We start from the raw sequence: 15,568 nt of genomic DNA, 5'->3' as shown, positions 1-15,568 counted from the left end.
TCCCTGGAGGTGTTCAAGGCCAGGCAGGATGGGGCTTGGAGCCCCTGAACCAGTGGGAGGTATCCCTGCCCATGGAAGGGGGGTCAGAACTGGATGATCTTTAAGGTCCCTTCCAACTCAAACCGTCCTGTGATTCTACCACAGGCCAACTTTACTGTGAACAACTCTGAAAACCTTTGTGTTTTATACATTAAAAGTATCTTTTAGCTATTGCAAAGGTTTAAGAAAGCATTAAATTTTCTGCTAAAGAAGGAATTCAGTAATTGCTGGCCTGAAGATCTGGACTTAAAATGTAATACTGTAAATTCAAATTAAACATTGCCTCCATATTTGCTTTCAAAGTTGTTACGAAATTCTTGTTGCTTTCTCTCATACAGTCCCAAACAGGACTTTCCAGCCATACACCTGCACTGCATGGAGAATGCCAACAAACCAGCAGTTAACAGGTTCAGGCAAATGCAGCTGCCTTTCAAACAACTTTAGGTTATTATAGACACAAGGCAGATAAAGAAGATAATAAACAGCAAACCAGAAGCTACAGACATAGTTACATAACAGTCATGTGCATTGACAAAGCCAGAAGAAAACCTATTACTCTAGAAAACTTTTCTGAAGTTGGGAAAGTAATAGCTAGCTTTTACTCTTTAGGAAACCACCATTCACTTGCAATAGCAGGCTTGGTGAAGATGAGTGTTGCAGCAGGACCTGCTGCTTCTCTTCCTTTACATCCAATGTGTCCCTTCTTTTAGGTTCTGTCTGAAGATCTGCTTCTTACCTGGTAAGCCTCAATCTTTTCCAATAAAGTCAAATGTTTATTCCCCATCTATCCCAATATGAATATCTGGCATTCATAAACTAGAGCTTTACTGTGTTTACCAACAGCATATGGCGTACAAGATATTTTGGAGAGTCATAGTACTGACACTTGAGGTAAAAGAAAATGCAGCAAGGAAAAAGGAGAATCATCCATGTTTTTTCTACATCTATTTTAACAGACTTCTGTTTTTAGAATGTTCACCACATTCTGAACTGGTGGTTTGAAAATGTAGAAGTTTTATAACAAACAGGTTTATAACTAGTTATGTCTAGTAAAGGACGAACCAAACCCAAACAAAAAACCTGAAGGAAAGGTAATTAATTTTTACTAACTTTTCTTTTACCAAGGACATAAGAAGGTATTTTCTTATACTTTTTATACTCCTATATCTGCATTGCTTTACTAATCAGCACATAAATTGGTAATGTCCTCCACTTTCTATGATTGCCTGCAGTTCTCTAAGTACACAGATTTCAGTTATTATAAAAATAATTGAAGTATCAAAACACTTGAACAAATGTGGACAAAATGGAAAAGCTATAAATAACTACTCACCAGATTCTCTTCAAACCACTCCCGTATACACATTGCTGTGGCCCCTGGAATTTGATTTCGCAGTGCTTCTTTCTCTTGAGGATCTTCCAGCATTTCCAATGCCATCTTTAGATCTTCCAGGAGATGTAAAATTTGAAATGTGCCCAAGTACACTGATGGAGCAGGTGACACAATATCATAACCACCATTAGCATATTCTGTAGCTGTTTTTGTACCTAAAACAAGTAAAAACAGGAGAGACAATAACGTTATATTTTTGTTACTTACAAAACAATTTTTTAGGTACTACACGCTATGCCATTTGGACTTCATATGCTAATTGACAAGTATTGGTATTTCATGTCTACAAATACTTGAGTAAGTTTACAGATAAGTAAGGAACACTGGAGAATTAAATGTGATTGGTACGCACAAGCATATTAAAAAAGAATTTTGACCTAGAAAACATTTGCAATGTCTGTTAAACAGGAATGTCAAAACCTTACTACAAATCACCTGCAATTTTCTGCGGTTACCATGAGATGTCACTAACTTCTTGGCTACATAGTCCCCACAGAGGACTGTTAAGCAATGTAAGAAAGATTGATGCAGTCCTTGACAAGAAACTTAGATGAAAATAGATTGTGTTACCAGAACTAGAAAAATATGTGACCTTGAGCAGGTTTAAAACGATCTCACAGTGAACAAAACCCATTCAGCAATAAAAACAGCTAATAAAATTTTACTATATCTCCAATTTAGAAAAAGCTCTCTAAATTCCAGTACCTCCCTCCAGCATCAGTATTATTTTCTCAAGAACAATAAGCACAGCAACAAACATCTCACTCAATGGAAGAATTTAAATAATACAAATTCCAGTATCTGCAAGTCTTTGCATTTGAATGAGATGCACACTAAAATGAGCTATCTTTTCTCTGTCCTGAATTTCAGACCTTGATTTCATTTAATGTCCCTATGCTTCTTTAATAACCAGTCAGATGGAAAACTTCTATTCGCTCTACTTTTTAGAGTTTATTGAGAATTCATTGCCTCATGTACATAATGGATTGTACTCATGTTACATGTCTTCACTCGTGTCCTCTCTGGCATAAGCAATCACATTTTCCACCTTTATTTGACTTCATGGATGATTTTTTTTAGGTTTTTGATCATTTGTATTCTAGTCCTCTCAATCCTTTGATTTTGTAACATAATTTACAGGTGTATTTTCGATTCACATAGCATGTAGTATTCCTTAGGAGGCTGTATCATTGATCTACACGAGGGGTCTATAACAAAATCAATACTACTCTTCATGTTACTCCTCTGTTTAACATCATTTACATCTTAGTTATAGAATCATAGAATAACCAGGTTGGAAGAGACCCACCGGATCATCGAGTCCAACCATTCCTATCAAACACTAAACCATGCCCCTCAGCGCCTTGTCTACCTGTGCCTAAACACCTCCAGGGAAGGTGACTCAACCACCTCCCTGGGTAGCCTGTTCCAGTGCCCAATGACCCTTTCTGTGAAAAATTTTTTCCTAATGTTCAGCCTAAATGTCCCCTGGTGGAGTTTGAGGCCATTCATTATGAAATGAACAGAAATCTTCACTAGCCCTTTGAAAATTATTTGCTAAGGCTTTTTTTTTTTCTCTGAGCAGATCTTTAAGTAATTCAAATTTTATTCTTGAAAGCATGCTACTTTGCAGTAATCAATGTTAGTTTGCCTGCTGTTGTTATTTATCTATCATGATTCGGACATTAAAAATTATGTTTTAACCCAATAGTTCATTTTACATGTAACCCAATATACAACTAATACCTAAAGACAACTCATGAATACACTGACGCTCTAGATTCTAGTGCATTGAAATGCTTTCTGCGCCTAGATTAGCTTTTAACTGAAGTTCCAGCTTAGGTTAAAATTTAATCCTAATATTGTTTCCCATCTCAATCAACTTTTTATGCAAGCCAATATTTTTCTCTCATTTTGTGACCACTTTACTCAAAGCTTTTGGGAAAATTGTAAACACTACTGACCAGGTCTTCTTCAACCACTGTTTTAATAACACAAAGAAGTCTGACAGATAATTATCTTCATAAAAAAAAAGCGTGGTTTGAATTCTACTGTACTATTTATGTGGTTTTTTTTTCCTTTTTATTTCACTGTTTTAAACAATGCTAAAGCAATCCCTAGAAAATTCTAACATTTTGTGTGGCTTAGTAGTATGGATTTTATTTTTTTCAAAGCATCACTCTTATTTAATATATTTCACATAGTCTTAACCTCTTTTCAAACTAAGAATATTCCCTGTTTGTTCCTGTTGACTTCCGCTGCTTATGAGTTTATTTTAATGCCTCAAGGGTGAGATCTCATCTTAATTTCTGGCTAAGACCACGTCCAAGATAAAGTTTCTTCTTGGCACAAGCCAACTTCACCTCATAAATCAACCTTCTCTTCCTGAGCTACTTCCTTTTGACAAGAGGATCAGCTAACTGTTTTGCTGAATTTCAATATTCTAACCACTAAAAGATTTTTTTCTTCTGTATTTCTGTATCTTAGCTACTTATGCCAACTCAGATTTTCTGTTTATATACTTCCTAATACAGATTAATATTAAGCTCTAGCAACTAAAAATAGCAGATTTCCAAATTATGTAAGAGTCATTTGGATCATATAACCACATAAATCTTTTCATTCATCCCGAGTGGCTCACTACTTACTTTCTAAAAGAGACACATACACAAATGGAAATCCGACATTGCCTTCTTAAGTAGCATTGATGCCACTTTTAAAGATGTGGCTTCCTTGGTTATTGTGGACATGAGGCCATTTAAGCTAGTTTTCTCACTCTTTTGGAAAATCCCATGCTAAATTTTTCTGTTCTTTTGCTTAGGAAGTATTTTTCACACCAGAAAAACAGACAGTCATTTCATAATCAGCTTTGGTAGCTACCCCTTCAATGAACTGACAATTTAGAATAGATATGGAATGGGGAAAACTTAATGGAGCTTTCTGCTGTTAAATGAATATTTTGTATATACAGACAAGAGAGAAACAAACAAACAAAAATCCACTCAAGGCAAACAAAACCACTTGATATTTCAGGCCACGACCAATACTTCAAGTGTGAAACAAAAGCCATAATATTTAAGCTAAATTTTCAGATTTAGAAAAATTGTTCAGGATTTCAGTTAATTATATTAGGTAGTTGTTTTATATAGCCGAATATACAGCCATTCCATACACAACACTGTAACTTTCTTGAAGATGGTATTGGTGACATCCTCCCTCATCAGTCTAAATGCTTCACTACTATCACACATCTTGCTGCATTCCTAGGTTATTATGGCTACAACATTATCGGTAACATCTACGTTCTACGGAAAATTATTTTAAATTCTGTAGGATAAGTCAAGGACAGTGAAATTCACACATTTTGGCACACCTTTACTTTCCCTCTACCAAAATACTAGGAACAAAACATATACGCACACTCTTTGCAATCTTATCAAGTGGAAGAACTGGCACCCTTAAGAAATTCAGTTCTATAAAGGTAAAAATTCAAGTGCTTAAGCACAGCAAGGGCCAACCAGGAACTGTGCTGTATGATTTCCTGAGCCTGGGCATACTCCATATGCACTCTTCAGTTATTCCAAGCTCTTCAACTGATTGTTCAGACTGGCAGAACTCTAAGCATCCTCCAGGTCTCACATTTAACACAGCAGTGAAAGGTCCTTGTTTCCCAGAACTCTCAAAAACTTGGTCCACGTGTAAGGCATGCGTGCTCAGTTTCCACAGTGGTAACTAAGGTGCGTCATGAGTACAGTCCTGTCCTGTGTAGGGACATTTGGAAGGTGGTAATGTGTTTTTGTGGGGAGAGAACATCAGCTTGAGACATGGTCAACTTAAGAATTTTCAGGTTTTTTTCTTACCATTCCTCTCCATTTAAGTTTGCATGAAATAAAAAAGGAGCCAGAAGAGGAAAATATTTTTCTATTAGTTGCTAACAAAGAGATGCAACAAATAAAAATAGTCAAAGACATCCTTATGGTGAACTTGTGTTCCTTGAAATACATAACAACACACAAAACTGGTATATCTTATAACTTACCCAATACTTATGTCTGGGAATGCATTTTGAGCATAAAAACTACAGGAGTTTAAACTGCAGAAGACAATAAAGAAAATACTTTCAACATTTTCTTAGCTAATAATAAACAGAAACCACAGTATTTTTTTGCTTACAAGAATAAAGGTGTAAACGGTCTGCACTGGCTCCATTAAACCTTGAAAGGAAAAACATCTCTTTGATGAATACCAACTGAAGCTAAATGAAGAAGTAGAGATTGAAAGCTTTGATGTAATTCATAATTTTAAATCTTTCAACTGAGGTTATTACCCAAGGAAGAAATTATTTTTATATACATATCAGTAGTATTCAAGATTTCTATTTAGACTTCAAAAAGCAGGCACTGCCAAGAGAAGAATGCACCCATGTCTGATATCATCAGAAAGACAAAAAACCACAAACCACATCTGTAGCATTATGATGCTGAGAATACAGCATATAATTCTGAGATATGCTGAAGATTCCACTAGATTCAAGTCACTGGGATCACAAATCCTAAGCAGGGACTTCAAAATGGTTTGCTTTGCTGGATTAGGGCCAGAGTACTCAAAAAAAAAAAAAGTTACAAAACCTCTCCTACATGTAAACTCTTGTCTGGAACAGGAATTACCCACAGATCCCAATGCATCACTAGAAGAGCACTACACTTCACACCTCCTCATCAAATGAAAGCATATACTCCTCCTTTGTGAAATTATCTTTAAACTCATTTGCTATGGGGTCACTGTTGCAGTACCTTTTATCTTCCTGGCTGAAATGGAAAATGAAGAATCCCTCCAAATGCAACTACTTTATATGAGCTAAAAAAATGCAGAAATACAGAGTTTAAATTGGCATTTTAAATAGAAATCTTCCTGTTTTACTGTTTAAATTCAAATGAATCAGAGACTTCCTTCTTCTATTTGCTTTCCACATAGTTTCATATTAAGTGGGAAATATATTGCTCACCAGAAGGACAAGAACACACCCTGAAAACCAGAAGTAAAAGTGCGTACGAGTAAATAATTGTATTTCTTTGCAGGAGTTTAAACCTTTCCGTCATCATGGCACAAAGCACATTAAGTTTTAGCACCATACAGTAAGAATTTGGATGTCCTTGCAGGAAAAAAGAGATGCCACAATGCAAACACACCACCATGTGTTACCAGTATATTCTACCATTAAGGACAATTAATTTGTGTGTAGCTTTATTATAGAGAGCTGAAGTGGGGAAGAATGTGGTTCAAACACTAGAATTTTATTGATACTCAGGAAAAATGAGTGCAGTTTTGAACTCTTGCAAAAAGATGTGTTGTATAGCCTTGAAAAAGTCACTGTCTTCCTGTGCCTTGTTTATTTCCAGGAGTAAAGAGGACACAGGGGAATCTTTTGTCATTATGTTTATATAATACTCAACACCATGGTTTCCTAGTGTACTACTGGAACACAATTCATCATCATTAACTTCCACCTTAGAAGAACAAGAAAGAAAGAAAGAAAGGAAAAAAAAAAGGTACTGGCACTAAGACAGGCCAAGCAGCTCAGTGCTGTCTACACACAGACAGTGGACAAAAGAGGTTAAACATTGCTGAACAGTATTTGTATGGTAGAAAGAATAAGAAAAGTAATAAAAAAGGAAAACAACTGTTAAGTTACACATTTTCTGCACTATGACCATGCAAGCACATTTTGAGTTCAAAGTTCCTTGCAATTAGTTGAATGGCTTCAATGAAACATTTCTTCTGGACACACAGAAATTATTTGGAAAGCAGCAATACCAGTAGATTGCTAAAGTAAGTTACTAAGCAGAAGTAAAGAAAGAAGCAGAAAGTCTGAAAATCCACTCTCCTCTACTTATATTGCATACATTCATCTGCCACCCAACTTCAATGGCTCTTAGCTGTAACTACTGCTTCTGATCTATTGCTTTTCCTTGCCTGTTAACTTCTGATCCTCTGCATTCATCCTTATTTTCTCAGTCTTTTTGCTCTAAAACTGGCTGAGTTTTAGAAAACTAATCCTGTTAATAGACAAGTCAAGCATCAGTGGCTAAGAAAAGATTTTTCTAAAACTGCTGACTCCTTTAGTCCAGAAAACAGCAAAAACCCCCAACAACAGCCCCACAACAAAGCCCCAAAGCTACTTCTACACTTGGTAAGGATGACTTTCAATAAAGCTGAAATACTCAAAGGTAACAGTTTTGATATCTGACCAACAGTGGTTAGAATAAAATTCAAAACATACATTTTCTCTGGTTTTTCAGTCAATCATTACACTGCTAGAATTTTTTTTTTTTTACCTGAGTTTTTACTCAATGAGTTTATAGGTTGTCCAAGTTCTTCCTCTCTCCTTCAAGGCTTCAACGTGTCATTTTCTTTGAAGCAGAGCTCTCTCGTTCTCTTGAAGATAGCCTTGAAAACTTGAATTTATGTAAACTAATAGTAAGGTCTGGATGGGACATTACTCAGCCTCCTTGTTTCTAAGCCTTCTCTCAAGGGAGTGAAGAGGTAGCTCACACAATCCTTTCCTCTAATGTTGTAATGCAAAATACATGATAACTGGTGTATTCTGAATCATAGTTCATATTAGCTTCTCCTCAAATCTCTGCTTTTAGGTCTTTAAGTACAGGGAACAGGAACTGTTGAGCTGGATTAGCAGGAAGTCCTAGGAGAAGATCTCCAAGCCTAGAAACACTACTGACCACATTCCGATGCAAGTTTCATGCAGCTCAGATGATTTTCAACTGAGCTTTATTTAAAACCACACATGGAATCCTTAAAACAACTTAAGAACTGTCTATAATTTCTTATTCAAATTATCTGTAATTATTCAACCTATTTTCCTTTTACATGCTTATGAACCTTCAACTGTGATGTGCAGCACATTAGGTACTATATACACAATTGCAACAGAAAGATCTCTTTTATCCAGAAACTGGAGCCAAGCAGCCTTACAGCTGGTGAAAAAAGGAAGATGGGATTATGCAGCTGTGAGGGAGATATAAGGTCAAGTCAAGGAAAAACAAGATCAACACATTTTATTAAAGACAAGAAGAAGAAGTACTTGCACTGATTTTCTCTCTTTTTGTTTGCATTTACACAGACTCAAAAAGTGTATTTAGGGTCAGTGACACCAGTAGTCAAATTAAAACAGTGTTGTGAGACTAAAATACATCTATTTAGTACAAAATCCAGAATTACTTGTAGAAAGCAGTAGTAAGCCAGTGGTAACATGAATACCAGTTCACAAAAAAAACCCAAAAAGAACATCTGAAAGCATACAGAAAATAAGAACATTCAGAACATTCATTTTGTGAGGGAATGAAGACATCTTATTTTATAAAAATTACACTAGTTTGATGTTTTTACAAGTCTCAAATCAATTTCATTGCCTTAAAGCAGGAAGTTGAGAAGCTATGATTTTGAATGTAAAGGAATCCCCTGTTTGATAAAAGTTGTTCAAAGTTAAATCTTGAAAATCTGTTCACTAGTCCAACAACTGAGTGACTCATCAACAGAAAAACAGATCCCATCATATAAACCACAAAAGAACTTTTGTGTCTCAGATTGTCAATCCAGTGGGGTTATGGTCACCATGGTTTAACTGGCTTTCTTTGCTGTATGCTCTACCTGCAGCTATTTGCACTTCCACTTCTTTTCCATCCTTTTTTTGTAACTTAATACAAATACTATGATGTATGGATTTTGTTTTACGTAAACATAAAGCAGTACTGCATTTCTGGTAAGCTGATGTAAGTGTCAAGGTCATGACTGTATTTTTGTTGTTTTATACTGACAGAACTGTTTATCTATAGTCAGAGATAAAGAGTTTAAAGTAGCATATTTCAGTTGCAAAGAATTCTCCATTTTGAATTAGTCTTAACTCTTATTTTCAAGAAAACTTCTAATTTTGTTGTTTTGCTGGAAAGGCAGGAACATAAAGGAAGTCAAAGACCAGCTTTAAGATCAGCAAATCATTGTTTGATTTGGAGCTTCAAAGAACAATTTTGTCTTATACAAAACAATTTTAAACATCTATTTTTATAAAATTACAGAATTTTTTAGATTGAAAAAGACCTTTAAAATTATAGAGCCCAACCACAAATGGTAAAAGATCAAGTATTTATAGGAAACAAGTTCTTAATGCTTTCAGCTCCATAAAATTCTGTAGTACTGCCCTGTTTACAGGGATTCCATCATTACTCCAAGTAGGATTCAGAGAATCTTCACTCTTTCTTGTGCTCAGACATCCACTATCTGTGAGAAAATACGCTTATGATAGTGACAGTATAGGAAGCATGTTTTGGGACAGTAGCCCAAATAGCTGTAATGACCTCTTGCAAGGTTAAGCACTCAAAATTGAGGAAATTCCAAACTTCAGGTTGCTCAGGCAACCCTGAGTAAGGAATGAGTAGACAATGCTGCACATACACCACTAAGTTCCAATTATTTTCACATGCTTTTACCACAGAGATCAAAACTGCACCTGAACGGTTGTGCAAGGTCTTAACTTGAAGGCTACAGAATGTGTAAAGTCCCTACAAAATAAAGCATCAGATGGCTGTAATGGTTATTCAAGCATGTGCAGTTTGTGAGGCTTAGATGTTGTTAACAAACCTAAAAGAAAGGCCACAGACAGCTGACGTGAAAAAAAAATGCTTTAAATAAATAGGAAGACTGTGAACTGCTAAATTTCTAAAGATTTTTAAAAGATTTTAAATTGTTTTAAATCTATTATTATTGACAACATCTGAGGAATGAACTAATTAGATTTTCTGAAGTCAAGTATCTGAAGGTAAATGTCAGCACTTGACAAGCTATAAGAAGTGTTATAAAATAGAGATAAATGTTGAACTACGAATGAAACCCTAAATACAGAAGTGTTTTTATGTTTTCCACTTAAATTTCCAAGATGGCTAAGGATCACCATTTTTATCCTTTTTTCCCCTCACATTATCCTTAAAACATGATTTTCTTTTGACAGGAAGCTGTGTATTTCTCTATAAAAGATCTGATTTCAAGTAAGTTATTATTTAATTGCCTTTTCATATCTCTATTGATAGAAGATCTATCCATAAATATGCTCTAGCTAATAGTTTCAAAAAGCTGCTATAGTATGTTGTATAGCACAACTTCACAAAGGCTCACCTGAGTTAATGCACAGCAGTAACAAGATAAACAAAAAGTCTTATAGACATATTTCTTTTGTTCTGAAGTACACGAATCATAACTGAAACACAGCCTATTAACAGGATTACAATTTATTTAGAAAATACAACAAAACCACTGCAGCTGTTGCTATTCAATTACTCTGATCTGTAACAAAAGAAATTTCTCATTATTTACATTTTTCTGTTTCTCTCATCAGTATTTCAACTACAGTTTGTCAATTAAGTGCTCTAAAATAAAATTCTACAAAGATTTCTGTGCTGAAATAATTAAGTTACACACTTTTACTACAGAAACTAAATTTTGGATTTTAAAATATTGTGAACCTTTAATAGCACATAAGTTATAAAAATATAAAGCCATTTGACTTGATACTGAAAATTTTAAAGAAAAAAAAGAAGCAATTCCATAGTCATTCTACACAAGCACAAGAGGCTCAGATTGCACATCAGCTGCATGTCACCCAGTGTGTATTTCAAACAAGACCCACCCACCCAACTCTCCTAAACACACACCACAAAATAGAATTAAGTTCTCTCTGCCTGGTCTGGACAGTTTCAGTCCCTTACAAAGCAGAACTGAATTGTCTATCTTCTTCAACTAAAGCGCTGTAAGACTAGTCCTTACATTCTGAATGAATCCTATGATGACATGTATTCATGGGTAAAGGATGAGGTCACTAGGAAGTATTTGGATTTCTTATTATTTAGGTATGAACTCAGTGAAAACCTTATTCTGCAAAACCAGAAATCCATCCAAGGGGGTTCAAATGAGAGTGTCAGTAGGTTTTGTCCATGCCTGCATTTTTAATCCAAGTTTTAATCACTTAACTGAAGGTGATTTAGTAATCTAACATACCCAGGAACATAATGTAGCAAGCAACTTTATTATTTTCATAGTAAAATTATGAAAAGGCAGAACAATAAAATAAAAAAAAAACCTCATAACACTCCCCAGAAACAGGTCCTCCTTCAAATTCTGGCAAGTAGATCCCATGAGGACAACATATTAAACTTGAACTAAAATCTTTTTAATCTCTCGGGCATAATTTCCTCTAGAGGCCCCTTTTTCAGCAAGGGAGTGGGAAGTGATTGGGATTGTAGCACACAGCCAAAGCAATGAACTGGACACAAATGTTCTGCCACTTCAAGAGAGGGTAATTTAAACATAGAATCATAGAATCACTAGGTTGGAAAGGACCCACTGGATCATCAAGTCCAACCATTTCCATCAGTCCCTTGCATGCTTCTTGGACAACTTCTTGACAAACTTTTTCCGTTACCTATATTTTTAACTATTTCAGTACTAATACTGAAATACAGTGACAACGGAAGTGATAACACATTAAACTTTCTCACTTTTCAGGAAGAAATAATTGCAGGAGCTGTGGTTAATAAGGAGCTCAATAATTACACTAATTACTTGGTGGATTTGAAGAGATTCTGGAGCTGCAGCAGATTATATTATTGTGGCAGGATTTTTTAGATCTTCTAATTATGGTCATTTTTCACAAAAAGAAACAATGGATTTCCAGATTGTTGACAGAGAGAAGCAATTTGCTATAAAATAAAAGTAAAATAAAAATTCTTTTAATTCATAGTATATATTGGAAAGACAAAATAATCAAACTGTGCAGTCCTATAAAGAAACACATTTTAATAAATGGGTACACGTTGAATAAAATGGTAAGTAATGACTTGTTAAAACATCAGCAATGCCAATGTAATTTACCTCAAATAAAGATTGCATAGACAGTTCTGACATATGGGTGCTTTCTTTAGAGAATGCCTCTGTTTGGAGTGCAAGTCATTCTAGCTAATGGATAAGTCATGCTCATTGACAATCATATTAGCCTTTTTTGCTATTTTAGTCAAATAAGACTAATCACACAGCATGCCTAATTTATATAGCTACAAGGGTGGGTTATCAGTGCAGATGTACTGAAGCATAAAACACTTGGGAACACTGACTTATCTGTCAAATTTGATCAAGTCCAATGAAATTCAATTTGTTAATCTTGCTTCACAATCCTAGCCTCATGCACTCCAAACACGAATACATTTTGTATTGCACTGAGATGCACGGTCAACAGGGACACTTTGGATTAATCAGAATTGTGTATGTTAATGTTTGGAGTAAGGGATACAACTTAAAATTAGAAGTCTAGAAGTAGGACTGCAAAGGTGTAAATATTTGTAATATGTATTTGCATGCCCAGTTCTTATCTTCAAGGATAATGTCACAATCTAATATTTGAATAGTATCTACAGCTAATAAAAGACATCAGTACTGCTTTCTCATAAAAGAGAGAAAATGCTGGTTTTGCATAGGTATATACACACATCTACTCAAGCTTCAAAAATCAATCAATGCAAATTACATGTCTCTGGACTTCTTAATTCTCTAAAACAGTGATTAGTGATCATGTTGTGTCTAAAACAAAGTTTTCTGAGGCCAACAGAAGAGCAGAGCTCTCCTAGTACCCACTCAGGCCTCCTTCCAAAGGAAAGATCATTTTCATCAGCTAAATAGAGCTTCCAACAGTCACGAAGTTTAATCTCAGTATTTGAATTCCATGCTGCATGGAGACATCCACAGAATCTGGATATAGTGAATTGAAACAGCATAAACTCGGTATAGCTGATTTTTTTTTTGCTGTTTCCAGTCTACTCCAAGAGCAGTCACAGATGATTTGTCCAATATTTGTATAATATAGTATATATAAATCTGCAGTTAGAAGACTCTCAATCCTGGTTTATTTCATGGCAGTCCTCTAGTCCTCCTCCTGAAGGACTTCCTACCTTATTTTTTCTCTTGCCACACAGGCCAAGAGAACATTCCTGCTTTCCAGTCCCTGCCCAACTGCATGCAGAAGCTTACTGAAGTGAATTAGAGAGAATCAAACTTGAATAATTATTATATTCCTCAATACGAAACAAACTGGGATAATAACTGTATCCAAGTATAGGCTACAGAAGATATATTTGGTCCTTCAATCATATCAGAACATTCAAGAAACCGTTCTGGAACACACAGAATATTAGGTAGAGGAGAATGACCAGAACAAACTTCACTCCACCTGTCTTTAAATGTCTTATCTATTTCTATTATAAATAAAGTAACAAAAACAATGCATGGAAGATGCAGAGATCGTGGATAGTACCTAAATTGCAATAGTCATGCAACTAAAAGTAAGAGAAGGAATAAAGCAGACAGAGCTTTAAACTAGACCTGAAGGAGGCTAGATTTGAAGGAGGAGTAGGATACTATCAGGCTTGCCTGAGACAAGCTGAGAGATGAAATGGCAAGGTTAGAGAAACTGGATTCTGGTCAGGGCCCTCAGCATTTGTCTCTGAGATGTGCTAGGTACACTGGAGCACAGCTGAAGTTATATGGAGATGAGCCAAGGGCTACTGAGGTAATAGGAGCCAATGCATCACTACAGACTTGAGGAAGAGTGGCTAGAAAGCTGCCTGGCAGGAAAGGACCAGGGGTGTTGGTCAGTCACCAGCAGTGTGCTCAGGTGGTCAATAAGGCCAAAAGTATCCCAGCTTGTATCAGCAATAGTGTGGCCGGCAGGACTAGAGAAGCGATTGTCTCCCAGTACTCAGCACTGGTAAGGCCACATCTTGAATACTGCGTTCTGTTTTGGGCTGCTCACTACAAGAAAGACATCAAGCTGCTGGAGCGTGTCCAAATAAAAGCCACACAGCTGGTGAGGGGTCTGCAGCACAAGTCTTACAAAAGGTGGCTGAGAGAACTGGGGTTGTTTATTTTGGAGAAAAGGAAGACCTCATTGCTCTTTACAACTACCTTAAAGGAGGTTGTAGTGAGGCAGGTGTTGAACTCTTCTCCCAAGCAGCAAGTAACAGGATGAGAGGAAATTACCTCAGGTGGTGCCAGGTAAGGTTTAAACTAGATACTAGGAGATACTACTTCACCAAAAAGGTTGTCAAGCATTGGAACAGGCTGCCTAGGGTAGTGGTTGAGTCGCCATACCTGGAAGAATTTAAAAGACGTGCAGATGTGGCACGCAGGAACATGGTTTAGTGGTGAACTTGGCAGTGTTGGGTTTACAGTTGGACTTAGTGATCTTAAAGGTCTTTTCTAACCTAAACGGTTCTGTGATTCTGTGAAGTAGATATAATTCTGAAATCGCATGGGAAGTATTCAATTAACATTGATGAGACTTGACAAATGCATAGTCTGTGAAATATCTTGGTTCTTTTCCCATAAGATATCTCTATATAAGCCTGTTTCACAAATTATACTGAATATCAGTGGACATTGGACTAAAAATATAAGTAATGTGAAGTCATAAAGTTAACTTTCTTGAATAGGTTGTCAATTTACTCTTGACCTATCCATGCACTGTGGAAATGAACTCTGCATACCACTAGTATGCCTGAATCTTTTTGTTTTAGAGCTTGGGTATCAACACTACTACAAAACAAATGTGACTGGTGAAAAATCAGTGTAAACAGAATATGTCTATTTTTCTATCTCTTGATTTTTCTGAAGAATGGAATCATCAGTGCAAACATGACATCACCAATGTGTGCTGGGCTATGTATAAATCATAACAGATGAGAGACACTGAGTAAAATTTCCAGATGTGATTTATCATCACAGATTCCATAGCATAATTAAAGGCACATCAGATTCTATGTTATTTTGGCTAACCCAAGATTTGCAATGGCTAAGAAATTACTTCAGTTCCCTAATTTAGGGCTTATAGTTTGGGACTTGCTTTTCTTATTCTCTCTGACATATCTGAGAAAAGTTCAATGCTTCCTTGGCTGTCTGTTTACATGTTTTGTAAGAGGTCAAAAAATAAAATTTCTGTTGGTTAAGATTTTGTTTGAATAAGTTTCTGAATTTAGAAAAAGGAGAAAGAAATATATATCTAGTTCCTCCTGTTTGCCTGGAACT

The 15,568-nt window shown here is 35.9% G+C and overlaps 1 protein-coding gene across 4 annotated transcripts in view; it reads right to left on the bottom strand.

Annotated features, from left to right (window-relative positions):
- PPFIBP2 (PPFIA binding protein 2) overlaps window positions 1–15,568 on the bottom strand; it is a 104,000-nt gene that overhangs the window by 68,828 nt on the left and 19,604 nt on the right. For all 4 annotated transcript variants that reach the window (XM_069857520.1, XM_069857522.1, XM_069857521.1 and 1 more), the window contains exon 3: window positions 1,373–1,587. In XM_069857520.1, coding sequence (XP_069713621.1) covers window positions 1,373–1,587 — 215 coding nt within the window. The remainder of the gene's footprint in view (window positions 1–1,372; window positions 1,588–15,568) is intronic.

The sequence above is a fragment of the Phaenicophaeus curvirostris genome, chromosome 5 (genome assembly GCF_032191515.1).
Source record: "Phaenicophaeus curvirostris isolate KB17595 chromosome 5, BPBGC_Pcur_1.0, whole genome shotgun sequence".
Classification (NCBI taxonomy): Eukaryota; Metazoa; Chordata; class Aves; order Cuculiformes; family Cuculidae; genus Phaenicophaeus; species Phaenicophaeus curvirostris.
This window is presented reverse-complemented; position numbering and strand designations above follow the sequence as displayed.